Raw genomic sequence first — 18,002 nt, 5'->3', positions numbered from 1 at the left:
GATCTCGCCTGCATCCCGCCCAGGCGACGATATTGGGATTCCTTTTCTTGAAGTGGGCTGGCTGCAAAATAAAGGCTAATAAAGAGAAGACATAAAAAAAAAAAAAAAAAACCCACAGGGCACAAAAAGTAACTTTTAAAAAGTGGGGGTGGGACAGCCAGCCAATCTTAGGGATCCAGCCACTAGAAAGAGAGAGATGGAGCCCACGCTTGCCTTATTTATATGGGGAAACAGCAAAGGTTTCTCATGGAATGCTGTTTGCCAAGTAAGGTCTAAGGTGGGTTGTCCAGTTCCCAACAGGTTACTCCCAACTCCAGAGTCGTCTCCCTGGTGGAGTGAAGATGGAGACCTCAGGCCCTGCACCACTGATGCTCATGGGAAAGCCGGGCTAGTGCCCAGGGAACACATCTAAGTCTCCATGGCCTGGTACCAAGAGAAGACCCCCAAAGTACCTCATGGTGGCTCTCCTCACATTGATAGAACAGAATTTTTAAACTTTATCCCCGGTAAGTTTTGGATTAAGTCCCTTTGTTGTTTATATATTCCATGGTTTGGAAAAGTCTTTATTACACCCAGTAATAGATCTGCTAATAAATTTTATGATTTGGCTTTAAGGCTTTTATCTATCTTGAGATTGTATAAATATTGTGTGAAATAGAATGTAATCTTATCCTTTTAACTGTCTAACCTAATGCAGAGCAGTATTTGAAGTATGGTTCATATTTCCTCAAAATTGTAAATTTAACTGTCTTGAAAATTCCCCTTGTATGTTGCTAGTATGTAGAGGAATTCATTTCTGTGTATTTATAGTACATCTGAATTACTTTATTTGGTTTTCATTTATTAATTACCGTAATTTGTCCATAGAGTCTCTCAGGTTTTCCATACTTTTACATAGTTTGCTAATAGGAATTTATTTCTCTTATTGATTATGAAACTTGGATTGAAATCATGCTGCGGGGGTCACACTAGGAACCCCACAGTGAGCAGCCATGCTAAAAAAGCAACAAAAAGACAAAGACTTTTCCCCAGGGACACCACATGCACAATATTTTTCTTCATATTCATTATTCACACATTTTTCCTCACTTTATCAACGTCTCCAGTAGCACTTCCTTCCCCGAGAACCATAACTGTCCTTTGGGATCCACTTGATTTTGAATGCTAGCTCCATTTCCAGGAATGAAAAAAGAAGAGCGCCCATAACTGCATTCCGTGTTCCAGGAAGCCCCGATTAAAGGGCGGCAGGGGACTCGGATCGGTTTCATCAAAGAACTCGCAGAACTTTATGGTGATTGTTGGTTGGCTGAAGATATTTTCTCAGCCCTGAAAACATGAGCAAAGGTTGAAGTAAACTTAGAAAGTGCTGGACCATTGTTATGGACAAACCAGGAAAGGAACTTCAGGGAATATTAGCTCCTCCACACGCAGAGTGGACCAAATGAAAGAAAAAGGAGGAGGAGAGGAAGAAGGAAAGGGAGAGGAGGAGAAGAAATAAGTCGTGCTAGATGAAGTCTTGCTTCACTGATGTCTACTCAACCACAGGAATTCCGAGTTTCCTACTCCAAAACAACTGTTTTTTAAAATCATTTGGATTAGAATTTTCCATTACGTCGGTTTATTTTAATAAAAGTCTGTATATAAAATAATTGTCTTCTATTTCTAACACAAGGAGATGTATCTCTGCCAGATATAGGAATTCTGTGATGAAGGAAGGCAATTGAAACAAGATCAAGGAGCAATGGGGGGACAGGTGTCTTGGTTTTTCTGCTGCTATAACTAAAGGATCTGACCAGAAAAACAGGAGTGAGGAAGAGTTTATCTGAGGGCTCACAATTTCAGAGGTGGTAGTCCACAGAAGACCAGCTCCGTTCCTCAGGGCTCAGGTGAGGCTGAACATCTTAGCAAAGTGTGTGGCAGAGGGAAGCAGCTGACATCATGGTGATCAGAAAGCAGACAGACTCACTCCACTCTCCAGATACAAATATATACCCAAAGCCACACACATCCCAGTTCCCACCTCCCCCAGCCACACCTTACCACCTCAGTTAACCCCATCAGTGATTAGCTCACTGATGAGGCTATAACCCAATCATTTTTCCTCCAAACTTTCCTGCCTTGCATCGTTTCATGTGTGAGCTTTCAGGGGGACACCTCACATCCAAACCATAACACCAGGATAGAGAAAATGCATGTGCATAACTTTAATAAAAAGGAGTGATGTCGAATTATTTATGTGACTATGTTAGGACAAAAGAAAAAATCATGAGGGGAACTCAAGTCCCATGTTCTGCCTCTTATAGGTCACATACTCTGTGTTATCTCTTTGTCCACTCCTCTCACTAGAGAAATGGATAATGACAGTTACCCAATGAGCTTCAGGTTTCCTTTAAGCATCGTGTGTGTGTGTGTGTGTGTGCGTGTGTGTGTGTGCGTGTGTGTGTGCGTGTGTGTGTGTACGCGCGCGCATGGGTGTGTGCATGTTGTATAAAATCTGCCAACTTGACACAGACTAGAAATAATACATTGGATTTTGGCCTTGGTTTTCAACCCATCACACACGCACACCACTTCCTGCCACTTTTCTGGTGGTTCTTGTGACTGATGGTTGTTCTGAAGTTTGAGGGAGATAAGGAAATAAATGAAATCATCTTCCTTTGGGAAAAAGTAAAGATGTCTTAATTCGCTAGTTGGTGTAGTCACAAAGTCTCCAAATCCAAGATCAGACAGAGGCCATCTTTTTAGTTTTCTATTTCTATTATAATATGTTAGTTATCAAAAACTTAGAGTCTTAAACATAAAAAGTACTGCACTAAATTCAAGGGTTTGGCAGGCTCGTATGTGTTTGTTTTTCTTAAGGCTCTAGGAAAAATCCACTTCCTTGTAGCAACTGCCTCTGTTCATTCATTTTTGGCCCCCTCCTTTATCTTTAAAGTTATAACAGTTGATCAAATTCCAGGTCATATGGTACTGACCTTGACCTGAAAAAGTTTCTCCACTTTTATGGACCCATGATACTAGATTGTGCTCTCCCAAATAATAAAAAATAATCTTCTATTTCAAGGTCTGTGTCTAAATCACATTTGCAAAATCTACTTTGTCATTTGTGGTCATATATTTATAGGTTCTGATGATGAAGACTTGGATGTCTTTGAAGTCACTGTGCAGTCTACAACAGATGAAATTGTATGAATACTTTTTTTCCTTCTCTTTTCTTTCTACAGGTCTGAATGTCATAAGTCTTCAGGACAGGGTAGGTTTCTCTTAGTACCTTTATATTAGTGAACGATTTTACCAAATTTTTGGTCTTACTTTACAGTTTTCATCCTTATTTCAAATATTTCAGCAGAAAATCGACAGATTGTTCAAAGATCTTCTACCTAGATGACTTTAATATGAGAAATTCTCTACTGCAATCTGCTTAAAAACAATACAAATACAAAAATATTATCAAGTAAATGTTAGTTTTCTTTTATTTACAAAATTTGTGATGATGATGTTAACTTTCTGCACTATCATTCATGATAAAATAGGTTTGGGATCGTTATTCTTTATAGTTTAGCTAAAACAAATAGATTGTGCCTAAAATATATTGTAGCTATATTTTATTAACTAATTTTTAAAAAATATATTCTTGGGAGTTAAAAATATAATGGTCTTTTTATTGTTCATCCCACTTCATCAGGGACTGCTCATTGAAATGGGGACTTCTCAAGAGTGTATATAGGGTCTGGCTCCATGGCATCCTGGGAAAATGGGGCAGGAGGATCACCAGATTGAGGGCAGTCTGGGAGTCTTAGTGAAAGCCTGTCCAAAAATAAAAATAAGGACTAGAGGTGTACCTCAGAGGTCAAGAGCCAGTGGGTTTGATCCCCAGAGCAGGAAAAAAAGAAAAAGAAAAAAAAGAATATCTAACTATTCATTTTCATACACTGATTTAACTGTTGTTTATTGAATTCTTACTAATGAAAAAAGACACAAAGCGTTTACATCAAGATTCTTCTGTTTCTCTCTAGAGGCAGGGAGGTAAACAAGCAGCAATAGCAGAAGATATCAGTTGATGGAGGTCCAAGCCTTGAGGCTCAAATGGTGTCTGAGTGTACTGGGAAAAGTTTCAAGAAAGTGGTGACAGAAGAATAAAACGTCATGCATATTTTAAATATTTGATATATTCAGAGAGAGAGAGAGAGAGAGAGAGAGAGAAACCAGCTTTTGAAATGCCCTAGGAACTCAGCTGGAAGACTTGTGAAGACCAAGGCTAGAGAAAAGGAAGTTGTGACCTTGTTGACCTCTTAGGGAAGAAAAATGTATACAGTGTACTAAAATAGGATGTTCTGACATGGGGAGAGGATGGCATCAAGCTGTAGGTTCAAGACCGTGATTCACATCGCTTGTACAAGATTTAATCCATTTGGCTACTATTTCAGATCATTCAAAGAGTGAAACAATACTGGTTCTGAGAAATAACTGCATTAACTAGTGGTCACTCCCCCAAATCCTTTTAAATGACTCAATAATATTTCACTTTATTTTTTTGAAAGAGAGGAATTCAATGGAAAAATGAGAAATGTAGACCTGTAAAGAACATTCATGGACTATTTGCAGCTGTTGTAAACAGCACTTAGAAATTCACAAAGCTAGATGTAACATTTACTCCCTAGGAAAGACATGATTTTCCTTCCCAGTCTTTCCCAGAATGTATGTTTGGTGATTGTATTTTTGTTTGTTTTTTTTTTTTCTCTCTTTTACTCTCTTTAATTTATGAAACAAAAGATACAAAAAAAGTGACCAGCATGATAAACATCTATGAGTTTATAAACTACTAAATCTTAAACTCTATCATTTGATTTTTTGAAAAGATATTTAGGCCAATTACTTAGGATGAAACATTTCAACGTACCTATCAGTACAAAAAATGGGGTAGAAGTCAAAAATACACCGCTTAAAATTTATCACAAAATTTCACCTTCGTAACCACAACCTAAATTAAAAAAGAACATCTTTGCTATAAACCCAAATTCCTCTCCTGTTTTCTTCACTCTTACTCCTGTGTTCCCTCCAAATTAAACACAGACTTGATGATTTCTTTTGGGGATCTTGGAGCAATAATGATCCCAAACCAACTAAATCAAGAATCTGTGCTTAAATTTAACTGATAAGGCTCCAGTCCTTCTGAATATCAGTGCCAAGCAGAGTACAGTTGGCTTCTTCTCTATGCCAGCCCTTCAGGACCCTAACCCAACATGAGGGACTTATGGGGGCAACCTGTTCCTTAGGGAAGTTACTGTGCTACAGTTTTTGTTTGTTTGTTTTTTATTCCAGCCTCCTCACAGGACTGTCCAAAACAGTTCTGAGGGCCTCAGCCTCTCAGTTACCTCTTTTAGAGTTGGCAGTGCCCCAAGGGCTAGAGCTGACTAAAAGTCAGGCTCACATCCCTCGAATCCTGTCTCCTGTGATGCTTAGCCCAGTACTTCTCATGTCCTGGGAACCTGCCAGTTGCTTCAGCCAAATGCTTCTTAACCCACTGTCCTGCTTTCTTAGCTGTTTTCAACTGGTTTGTTAATCCAAATTTACAAGTGTACCAATGCTAGAAATTAAAATTAAAGTAAAGTTAAATTAAATTCTCATCAATACTTTTAAAAGTTTTTTTTTAAATAAAAATTTTTATTTAAAAAATATTGATACAATTAAAGTTCCCTGTGCTCTCCTTGATTTCATTCCTTTCTATCTTCTATTTATCTGGCACAGAACCTCTCTCCTGAATTATGTTTTTATTCTATGTCTTTCATGTAATTTTGTACATCAGGTCATGTATAATATATCCTTTAATTTTGTGTGTTTATATATTTCTAAACATTACACAATAATGAAAGTTTCATTTCACAACTTACTTCAAGACCTTCACTTTTATGTGAAACTTGCCATTGTTTATATATGTATTATACCTCAAATATTTTAATAATTAATAGCCATATGTAAAAAATACTGTGATTAAATTAGCTGTCTCCTTTCAGTAGACATTTAGGATATTCAAATACTTTACTCTTATAACCCAAGTTCTCGTAAATGTTCTCATGCATGTCAAAAGCTTTCTTAGACAATAAACTTTGAGCAAAGGTGATGAGTTTTCAAACATGCCCCTCTTCATCTCCACTCAACTTTGCACAAGTACTTTTTCAAGTTAGCTAGTTTATGTTGTCACAGCACAAGGTCTGAGTCTTTCTTTTTCCCCATCCTTTTTTATACTTCACATTTTCAAAATGTTAGCAATTTGTTTCCAGTTTGACATTTTAAAATCTGATATTTCCTTTGGGCAACTTATATGCCATTCACCTTTTCAAAACAATATTGACTATAGTAATTTTTTCTCCTCTGACTTGCCTGTTTATATATTTAAATTTTTTTTCATTTGTTTTGATAATTTTTCCTTTTGGTTCATGAGAGCTATCTATATTCACAGTTTGAATCTTTTGGTTTTATATTTTGGTAATACAGATCATCTTTAAGTAATCAATTTATGTCAGATGTGTTTTCTTTCACAACAATCATATTTATCATGTTTTCCATTCACATATGTTTTATAAAATTTGTTTAATAAATTTCTTATAGGACACAAGGAGACATAGCTTAGGTTTAACAGAAGTAAAAGAGAATCATTGGTGGTTTGACAAGGCACATGCCGTACACTCACAGAGGCTGCCCTGAGACTAGTCAGTTGTTCTCCATGTAATGACTCAGCCATGCAGATTACTTATGCTGGTTACAATCACATTACCCTGTTGCTGTTTAGTTGTACTTACAGAGCACAATTGTTTAGCTGAACACTCTATTGTAAAAGAAAAAATAGAGGAAGTTTTCCTCTAAACTTCTCAAGTCATCACGAAAATCATTCTTTTCTATGTATTAAATATTTTCCAATAAATAATCTATTTAATCCCTCCAATATTCTCAGAAACTAAAGCCAATTACCATTTTACAGCTAGTGAGATGGAGGCTAAAATTAAACCAACATAGCACGTGCAATTCAGCTATGGAACAGTGGAACAAGAACCCACCATGTCTTCTGACTCTAAAGAAGTGGTCTTTATGATCCTCATAAAGCAGATCAGTGTCCTAACTTCTTATATTCATAAAAAGAGTGACTTACTTTAAAAGTAGCTCAAGATAAAAATCCCTCATTTTTATAATTGAATGTAATACAAAATTGTGTCAAATATATTTCCTGACTATGTTTGAAGGCAGGTTCAGAGCCTGCCCAAGATGTTATTTAAAATGACAAAGTATATTTCAATTGTGCTAATTTAACCAGAGGAACAGAAACTACACACTAAAAGTATAACTCCATGATCTTCAGCATACAGAAAAATTGAATATCCATCTATCCAAACTAGCTTGTCCTTGCTGTGCTAAATCAAAGTCATACCAATCACAGAGAAGATTCTGCCTCTTCAAAGCATATTAGCTGAGAAATATATGCAGATAATGAACTGAAAAACAGTTGAAGAGTAAAACAAAGCCATTTGTTCATTAGTACAGTGATTTTTAAAAATCTGTATTTTTTTATTTCAAGTTTCCTTTCCATTTGTACCAGAAAGACAAAAGGCATTTGGACATAATCCTCAATCCTCTCTCCATTCCCAAAACAGGAATTGATGTTTTCCTCAGTGAGAAGCCACAAAGTCCCACTTTAAAACATACCAAAAAACTAGTATCGTTGTAATTTAGTATTTTGTATCAGCTTATTAAACATGTCAAGTGTTTAAAACAATTTTTCCTAATGTACTTGCAATAGTTTTATTTGTTCATATCCCTTTTAATTTTTAGTCCTTTTATCCATTATTTCAAAACACATATATGTGTGAAATTGATGAGTTTGACAATGTTAGACATAATGCATGTTTTAAAGTTTGATTCTATTAATCATTCATGCAAATGTACCATTGTGAACCTGACAGAGAGGCATTGCTTATTTAAAAAGACACATCAAACATTATCAAATGCAATGTTTTAGGTGGCAGAACAAAGATGAAAAAGAATGATTCTTATTTCTAAATGTTTCCTACAAACTGTTCTTAAATAGAAATCAGTTGATGACAGAGTGGTTGAAAAAACAATGAATTAGAATCCTAATCCCAGAATTGTGTCAGATTTTGCAGACAAGTTCTGCTTCATTTATTGCTTGGCCTTGGCCATTGTCTCCTCTCTGGCTCCTAGTTTCCCTACAAGAACAGAATATATTCTATGCTTCATATTTCTCCTTTATGTTTGATAGTTTAGATCTTACTCACACGGAATTTTGTAAAAATAGTTTCAGAGCAATAGTCTGAGGTTTTCTAACACAAGTTGTTTTCTGAGCATTGGACTCAACTTAAGTGCCTATAAAAATGAGAGAGAAATTCAGTCTTTCCCTACTAGCATTCAAAAGTCTCTAAAGATAAAGTCCCTTATGAGGTAAAAACATAGGAATGTATTGCTTTTATAATTTCTGATATAGTGGGCTTTTATGCATAGAATACTTCCTTCCTATCTCTTGATTTTCATTTCCAATTCTCTTTGCTCCTGAAAACCATACTAGAACTTCCGATCACATAGATTGGTTGATACGGGCTTATAGGAATGTTGAATGACAATGAGAAGTCACAGTAAAATTAAAACACAGGTGGGTCACCTGTCTGAATTTGGGTTTGGGGACTGTCATTTGGGCTCTATGGAGGTTGGCAGGAAGTAGAACATGTATAGTTACAGGAAGCCTGGATAGAAGGCTGTCACAAAACTCCAGTTAATAACAGATCACTTCCTGGAGGGAGGTGGTTTTTGCAGAGTTGCAGACTTCTGTCTTTCTGTGCTGTCTGTCTACATAGCAATCCCTGATAAGGCACTTGATGAAATGAGACCACCCTCCCCCGCTGAATCCTCCCGCATCATGGGACTGGCTAATGAACAGTTCTCTTCCTCTGCCACCAGTTCCAGTGAATGCCAGGGTAGCAGTCTAAAGATTAGTGGGACATTTTCATCTCCCAATATAAGTTCTATAACCAGAGAGAATCTAGAGATAGCCAGTCACAAATGGTAAAAATAGAGTCTTAAAGTCTAAAAAATCACTTCACGTCCAAGAAATGATATACCTTCAATTTTTTAACTCCTAAATGTCATTTTTTCTAAATAGTGACGAACACGTACCTCTTAAGATGCTGTATTAGATGCAAACAGAGAGGGAGAGAAAGAAAGACAGAGAGAGAAAATAAGGAATAAAGTACCAGGTGGGCAGTAAGTACTTACTATTGATTCCCTTCTTCCCACCTTTCCACACCAAATTGGCTAATAGCCAGAAAGTGAACCATGTTTTAGTGTAACTACAAAAAATATTTATGTTGGTAATCCCTAAAATTTTATTAATGATACATAATAGAGACCCAAATAGCCATAACTTTTCAGTTTGCCTTAGAACAGGACACATCTAATTTACCATGCTAAATATACCCAGATTCCTTGTTTTAACCACAGATGAAGTTTATGGTTATACTCTTTCTTATCTACGTCCCTGTATTCATCTGAGTAGCTCTGCCATAGTGGCCTTTTTATGCATAGAAATCCTGAGGCGAAATATTTGAAGCTCTCTCCACTTGGAATTTGAAAATAAAACCCTGATTAAAGGGAAAGAAATGGAAAGTTAAAACCTAATTAATCTCTATGTGTTGTCAGAAATCTGTGACGCTCAGACATACCAACCACATTTTATAGATGTGGCTGTCCTATTATGTGTTCGTCTTTATTCGCAGAGGGTTCCTAGTAAGTGAAGGGAAAGATACTAATTTGACCACAGGTCAGAGAAACTTCAGCACTTTATTTAATCACAGACTGAAAGCAACTAGAAAAGTGAACGATGAGGTTCTCATTTTTAACAAGATGGCAAAGAAGCGTTGACTCTCAATGAATGAGAGTTAGCAAGAGTGTTTGCTTCCTGCCTCACCCCCTTCATCACTCTGCTTCCAATCAAATGTAATCAGGTCACTTTCTGGTGGGATGTGGGACAGAGTTTCCATACCCCTAGTGCCTGATGTAATGACTTCTAATTCACTGCCACTGTGATGAACCTTTCATAACTATGAAACAAAAGATGAGATTTAGGTAGCTGAACCCAGTAAGAAAGCCTTACCTTGACCCCATCTTCCTGTAAAGTTCTCATGCTTCTTTTCAAATCTCTAATTTGTTTTTCCAAAGTAATTAATGTGATTCCCAAAGGGTTCATCAGATTTAACACAAAGACTCTGTGTCCTTCACTCCTCTCATAGGCAGGCTCTGATTCTGTGGATGCTAAATGAGTAATGTACGCAGGAGGGAGTTGATACTCTAGTGCCAATCACAGGGCACATGAAGCCATGTCCATTCAGTAGGCAACTGTACTTCTGCCCCTTTATCTTCTTCCCTTTATTTACAAGATACATTCTCTCTCCCCATCCACCCCACTAGCACCTTAAAGGAATAGCACCTCTTCATTGCGATATAATATGCCACAATTAAAACCCCAGTCTACAACGATGGTCTCAGAGTTTCTTTAATCTAAATTTTGAAGAAGGAAAGGGAGATTCTGAAAAGATCCAACTTTCAGAAGCATCTCTTAACCACCACCCCATTACTCCTCTGTGTAGCAGAATCACCTCTCTGTGACACACTCCCTCCCTTTTAGAATCATCTTACACTGCACTGCAATAGAGAACTTTTGAGAAGCATCGCTACTCAGATAAGAGATTTGAGACTAAATAAAATATGCAATTTATAACTAATAAAATCACAAAATGACCTTAAAAAAGTTATTAAAACTCATTGTTCTACTGTCTCTGCAGCTGAAAATGAGGGAGTTTAACTCTGACCTCTAATGTCCTTTCAAAATGTTATAATACTTAAATTATGTCATTAAATTTCAGTACCTTGCATGGCAGTTTTCTGAAATGGTTTCCTTTTTCTTTGGTTGAAAATTCTTATCAGACCAGAATTTTATCACAGATCCTGATATTTAATACCAGTTCATCTCCAGTGTGGGGAACCCATGGCATTTAGAACTCGATTTTAATTGTCAGATAAAATAATAAAGCTTTATCTGAATGTCTGTTTATGCTCAAATATTATACAATGATTTTTTAAAATTTCTTTTTGCTTTTGGTTATTCAACAGATGCTTAATTCAGTGGCAATTCTCATCTTAAATCTCATTTCCCAATTTGATGCTAAACCTTCACTTTTTTTTCAGGTGTATCATTGGCAGATTATTTGAAGAAGTGAAGAAGGGGATAAAGAAGCAACTTTAGTAATTGTTAGTTTACAATATGAAGCTTCCAGATAAAAACTACCCACAGAATTCTGCCCTCCAATACCAGTACCATGTCCCAGGTCTAGATGGAGTTTGAAAACAATGAAAGGATTATTTTTACACCTTTTCTCTTTATTTTTTTATGAAAAAAGAAAAAAAAGTAGTTCTTATTCTAAGAGCTAAGAGAAAGAGGAATGCAGATGATGACCAAAATATTGCCAAATAATTACATGGTGATAAAATAATTTTCCTTTATAAGTGAAATGTGAGACCATAAAATGATAAAATATTATGTAAGGTGTATCATTTTAGCACTCATAGGTAAGATTAAAAATACAAATTTTTAAATTACACTCAAAGAGTAGTTAAGTGGTATTATACTGTAAATGGAGCTTGGTGGACAGGGGTGAACAGGGGTGAGTCAGAAACTTTTTTGAAACGTGGAAGAAATCTACATTCACCAAAAAAAGAAAAAAGAAAGAAAAATTATTCCACAACATTACCACCATTACCACCCCTTGTAAATAACACTTTTAACATGCATGCACACAAGGACAAGATAAACTTCTTTAAATTTCTGTTGAGGATTATTAAAAACAAAACTATAAAATATCAAAAGGATCTGAACTTACTCTGAGATGAAGGTTTTATTCATTTCTAAACTTCTAAAATGTTACTAAAGATTAAAAATAATGTTTATATATAGCAAAGTTAAATATATAGAGCTTACAAACAACGTTTGAACATTATAACTCATCTGTTATTTCAACTATTTTCTTTTAAATGGTATGTGACAAATAATTCAACCGTTATAAATAACCTTCTAGATAGAGTCATGCTAATGGTGCCATAAAGGTATTACTTGATATATTTGCTGCATTTTTCTCTCCTTTGTTTTTGAAAAGATTTATAGTTATTTCTCTATTTAGCCAGCAGATGTGAAGTGATTCAGGATGATCTGTATCCATCACGGAGTGCCACATGTTTCTCATTTAACTCCATTTCCGTGGAAACTTGAAGACACCCCATGTATCGTCTTTCAATTTCCTGAAGAAAAATAACTTTCATTAGTTTGGCACCAGACATCCTTAGAATGCCCTATATCAAGAATAATTAGAATCTCACTCTTCTGCTCCTCTCCTGAGTGTATTGACTGTCTAGCGGAGCCTTGCTGTCTGGGGTCTGATAAATGTGTTCTTGAGTGTATGAACTGAAGCGAATCTGAGCCAAACCAGTTAGAGCTGTCCATGTGACAGTCTAGATAAAGGTGCAGAAATGTACATACTGAGACATTCATTAATTTACCTCATGACTATTCCATTTATTAAATAGAGGCTACTGTGACAGACTAGTGCAAACCCTATGTCTCCAGAGAATAAGAAAATAGATCCAACTGTGTGGTTACCATGGCATTTACAAATTGAGTTTTAACAGTTACTCTCATTTCATGAAAGCAAAGCATTAGATTAGCATTGGTCTTAAACACTTTCAAAAGACCATAAAGGTGACAAAGGAAAGTTCATGTGAAATACTAAAAGGAGCAAAGGCAGAAAGAAGCGGACAGCAATTATTTCACACACATCACCACAAACTTCTCACCTTGCCTGACCTGACCATACTTTCCCATGTCTACCTGATGCTTTAACAAGAGATTCCTTTGCCAAGAAAGCTTTGGGCTATCTATCCCTCCAGACAGAACCCAATCTTGTCTTCTCTCCTTGTGGCATTGCAAGACTCAAGAAGGTTGTTCTTCCACAGCATTTCCCCCAAACGTTTATCTTTTATTCTGAGATATAAGCACATATGTGATATATATATGTATATACATGTATATGTGTATCATTACTTTTTAAAATATTATATTCATTGTCTTGCCAATTAGGTATGAGCATTTTAAAGTCAAGAGCATCTTACTTTATACACACACAGATGCTCACACACAGACACACACACACACACACAAATGGGTCTGTTATAGAGTTGATGCTCAAAAAAATGCTTAATGAATGAATGAAAGGAGAAAAGAAAGAATAAATCAATCAATAAAAACAGGACCAGCCACATCCTTATAACACTGCAGAGAATAAACACCCCCACATTCAGTTCCAGGGGTGATTAGAATAGATAGGATTATTCACTGGTTCTTCATTCAAACGTGAATGAAAAATTCTAAGGAAATTCATCCCAAACATTGCTTAAACATTAGACCACAACTTGGTAGAAACATTGCATTATTTAATTTAAAAAAATTAGAACTATCTACATGACATACAGAAAGACACTGGTAAAAAAAAAAAAAAAACATAAAATTGACACATCAAGGAAAGGAGACATTGACAAGAAAAATGGAAAGATTTTAGTAGCTAAACTTGCAAATGAGTATTGAAAAGTGGGAGACTTAAGTAATTAAGAATTTGGAAGTAGTATGAGAGAAAGGGAAGAGAATATGTAGAAAATAAAGTTTAAGAAATCCCTAGATGCAGTTGGATTAAGGTAGGTATAAGAAACATGAAGATTAGATTTGCTTTATTAACCTAATTTATAGTAGGAGGGCTTTGATGAATACATTAGCCGTTTACACATAAGAAGAAGAAATTACAATCTCAATTTGGAAATGAAGCCTTGATGTTCATACCAACACCTGGAAAATGAGTGTAAAGTATCCCTAATGTAGCTTTCTGCCTGTGTCACTTTTGAATGAAGAATTTTTCTCATGATACATTTCTTAAAGAAGCTAATAAACTCAACCTTGACGTGCTAATTTTCAGGAAGAATTAACATTTATAGTTGGGGAAATCTTGACACAAAAGCCTCAGGTGAAAAAAGGCTGAAAATACTTAAAATCTCTTTAAAGTGTTTGTTCCTATGAAGGATACGAAGGAGAGTAAAGAGTAAAACCAACATAGACTCATGAATTAAATATGGGTTAACGAGTAAAGCAACAGACAGAAAAACAAACCAAAAACCACCTAGCAAGGAGAGAAAGAAGATTATCTAAGAATCATGAAAGCATGAAGACATTAAAAAAAAAATCCACATAGAGGAGCTCAACAACTCTGTCAAAAGTTGTTTGGTCAGAGATGTTCATGCTGATAAGGAGTGAATGCAGTGACCATGTATCATGGACACTGAGCCCAGAATGGCAGGAAAAAAAAAAAAAACTAAACATTAAGTAAAAAGAGAGGGAAGAGAGGAAAGTGAGATTTGCTACTTTCTCAAATGTGGCTCAACCAATATGTATGCTCATTCAATTCTAAATAAGTATAGGGTAAGTGACAGACTGCAGGCCACAAAATGGGATCCTCTTATATTGTAGGATGCAGAGAAATGGACACGGGAAGACAGGTTCTCTGTGGCTTATCAAATCTCAGTCTCAAAGGGTAAGATACTAAATTAACATTTAACTATTTAGAACTCTCATGAGTCCAAGTGAAGCTTTTGTTCTGGCATTTTTAGTTTAGGGGAATGCCAAAATGAATGGGTGTCTGAAAGCAAGTAGACATTTGGTAATAGAATTCTGAGACGGAGTAGGGTAGCTTCTTATTGTGCTCACAAAAATAGCTCTGGAAAACCTATTGTTACAGAATAGAGAAAATTTTGAAAAGAAAGCAAAACGCAAAGGCTTCGCAATTTAGATGGAGAGAAAAAAAGAAAACTTTTCTAGCAACACATTCAAAATGCTGCCTCGTAGCTAAGCATGGGCAAGTCATATTGCTGAGGTAGGTAAGAAAGCCAGCTCGATCAAGAATTCTATTCCTATAAAAAACCCAAAACAACATAAAAATGAACAAGCAATTCCTGGCTTTTGGTGATAAAGTAGATGATTCTGAAAATTGTTCAAAACAATACCAGCTAAGGTTAATAGGCTTGCTTGGAGGTTGGAAGTCAGGAAGCCAGCCAATTTTATAGAGGTGTACTGTGAATGATATACCAGCGAGCTCTCCAGGGTTATTTATATTTTTTATTGTCAACAGAGTGTGCACATTAGATGCCAACTTTCTCCTTCCACACTGAGAACATTACTGGAATGATGTTTTCTTATGGCTTAGATCTTGATTTGATTATCAAAATAATTATGCACAATTCTATTCTATTGAAGTAGAAGATAAAGTGGTGAAATCAATCATTTTCATTTTGGGGTTTCATTACACATTTTGAAAAGTTAACACGCAATACTAAAGATGCAGAATTGGGAATAGATTCACAGTTAAATCATGATTTCCCCAATTAGCATTATGAAAGATTTTTCCTTGGATATAAAATGATCATAATAATACCTACAGTAGGGAGCTGTTTTTAAAATTGAAAGGCTTTTGTAAATCTACTTGAATAGAATCTGTTACATAGTAGAGGTAGAAGAAATGACAATGAAGAGGTCAAAGACAAATTTAAGTGACATATATGCAGAGAGTAATAATAAAGTATATTTTAAAAAGTTAAAAGAGTATGCTCATCCAAATAGAATATGAATACATTTCTAATATGTGGCTTTATTCATTAATGAATAAGGGAATATTTAGTCTTATTTTATCCAGTCAATAGATTCTTCCAAATGTTGACATCTATAAACAAACAAAAGTACTGAACTTATTCTGCAAAAGATATATATTTTTTTAAAGTAAAGAAGAAAATGGCCCCTTTACACAGTGGATGGAAACCAACTGTATCCTGACTGGTCAAAAATGCATCTGTATGTGAATGTACAGAAGCATATGCACTATTATCAGATATCTACTACTTGCAAAGGTGCCACATAGCTCAAAGACAACAAAAGACAAAGATAACGCAGATGTGTGTCTTAAACAGGTCTGCCAATTTCACATTGTCTAGTCACAATTATTTTTATGACAATTCTCCTATTTTATGTTCATACATATTATCAAAAGGTTTAGAGTCTCTCCAACACTCATGGAGCCCAGGTGGCCTGGGCCAGAGCCCGGAGAGCCCACACTGTGTCAGAGCTGCATCTTTGAAAACATCACCCAACATCACCTCCTGAAACCTCTTCCACCACCAAAAGCTGACACTCCATCATTGAAAGCAGCCTCCTCCATCTTGGGACCCCTTCAGGGCCATCTTTAGCTGTGGCAAATCCCAGCGTGGAACACTGGCTGGGCAGGAGAGGTATTGGAACCCTGCGGGGGCACTATGAGCCTAAAGCATAAAAAACAGTAACGCTGCAGATCCTCAGAGCTAGAAGGAAAGATACATGAACAACATGAAAAAAAAAAAAACAAGAATAAAAGGTGCCCCAAACAAATCAAAATACTACATTATTAGACTCCATAGCTAGCACAACAGAAGAAATTACGAGTAGGAGTTTACAATGTACATAATTAAAATGTTCTGTGAATTAAAGGGATGATATAAGAGAATAAATACAGGCAACAAAAGATCATTTCAATAAAAAGCTACATAAGCAAATGCAGGAAGCAAAAGATTACTTCAATGAAGAGATGGAGGTTCTGAAAAAAAAAAAAAAACTACAGAAATCCTTGAAATGAAAGAAACAATAAAACAAATTAAAAGTTCAATAGAAAGCATCACTAACAGATTAGACCACTTAGAAAACATGATTTCAGACAATAAAAACAAAATATATAGTCTTAAAAAGAACGTAGATCAGGGCTGGGGCTGTAGCTCAGTGGCAATCTTGCCTAGCTGTGTAAGGCACAGGGTTCAAATCTCAGCACCACATTAAAAAGAAAAAGAAAAAGAAAAAAGATTGTATATCACACAGTGAAAATGGTAAGAAACTGTGGGCAGAAACTTTAAGAAATATGGGATAATACAAAAAAGACAAAATTTAAGAGTTATTGGGATACAGGAAGGCATAGAGGTCCAAACCAAAGGAATGAGCAATCTATTCAATGAAATAATATAAAAAATTTTCCAAAAATGAAGAATGAATTGAAAACCAAATACAAGAGGCTTGCAGGATGACAAATATATGAAACCACAACAGATCCATACTGAGTCACATTGTAATGAAAATGCCTAGCATACAGAAGAAGAGAATCTTAAAAGCCAAGAGAGAAAGGAATCATATTACATACAGGGAGAAACCAATTAGGATATCTGCAGAATTCTTAACCCAGACCCCTGAACACTAGAAGATCCTGGAACAACATATACCAATCTCTGAAAGAAAATGAATGTCAACCAAGAATGATATATCCAGAAAAATAAAGCTTTAGATTTGATGATGAAATAAAAACCTTCCATGATAAACAGAAGTTAAAAGAATTTACAGCTAGAAAGTGTGCACTACAGAACATTATTGGCAAAATACTCCATGAGGAGGAAATGAAAAACAAAAATAAAAATCAACCGAAGAAGGTAGTACACTAAAGGAAAAAATAATCTAAGAAGAAACCAAGTCAGTTAAATACCAAAAATAAACATCAATATCTGGAAATACAAATCATGTCTCAATAAAATCCCTGAATGTTAATAGCCTAAACTCACCAATCAAAAGAAATAGACTGTAAGATTGGACTTTTTCAAAAAAGAGCCAACTACATGCTGTGTGCAATAGATTCATCTCATAGGAAAAGATATCCACAGACTAAAAGTGAAATATCGGGGGGGGGGGGGACTCTACTCACATGGACTATGGAAACAAGCAGGTGTTTCCATCCTCATATCAAATAAAGTAGTCTTTAAGCCAAGGATAATCAAAAGGGATAAAGAAG

The 18,002-nt window shown here is 35.7% G+C and overlaps 1 protein-coding gene across 1 annotated transcript in view; it reads left to right on the top strand.

The window, feature by feature from the left end:
- Positions 1-418: 418 nt before the first annotated feature.
- The window catches only part of LOC308654738 (large ribosomal subunit protein uL22-like), a gene marked incomplete at its 5' end in the record, with an annotated part of 36,206 nt that continues 18,622 nt past the window's right edge, over positions 419-18,002 (top strand). Inside the window, 2 exons of the mRNA XM_081304386.1 lie at positions 419-506; positions 3,125-3,186. Of these exons, the coding sequence (XP_081160512.1) occupies positions 419-506; positions 3,125-3,186 (150 nt within the window). The remainder of the gene's footprint in view (positions 507-3,124; positions 3,187-18,002) is intronic.

This window comes from Spermophilus citellus (genome assembly GCF_964194105.1).
Source record: "Spermophilus citellus genome assembly, chromosome: 8".
NCBI lineage: Eukaryota > Metazoa > Chordata > Mammalia > Rodentia > Sciuridae > Spermophilus > Spermophilus citellus.
Note: the sequence above shows the minus strand (reverse complement) of the source record. Positions and strands in the feature narration are given on the sequence as shown.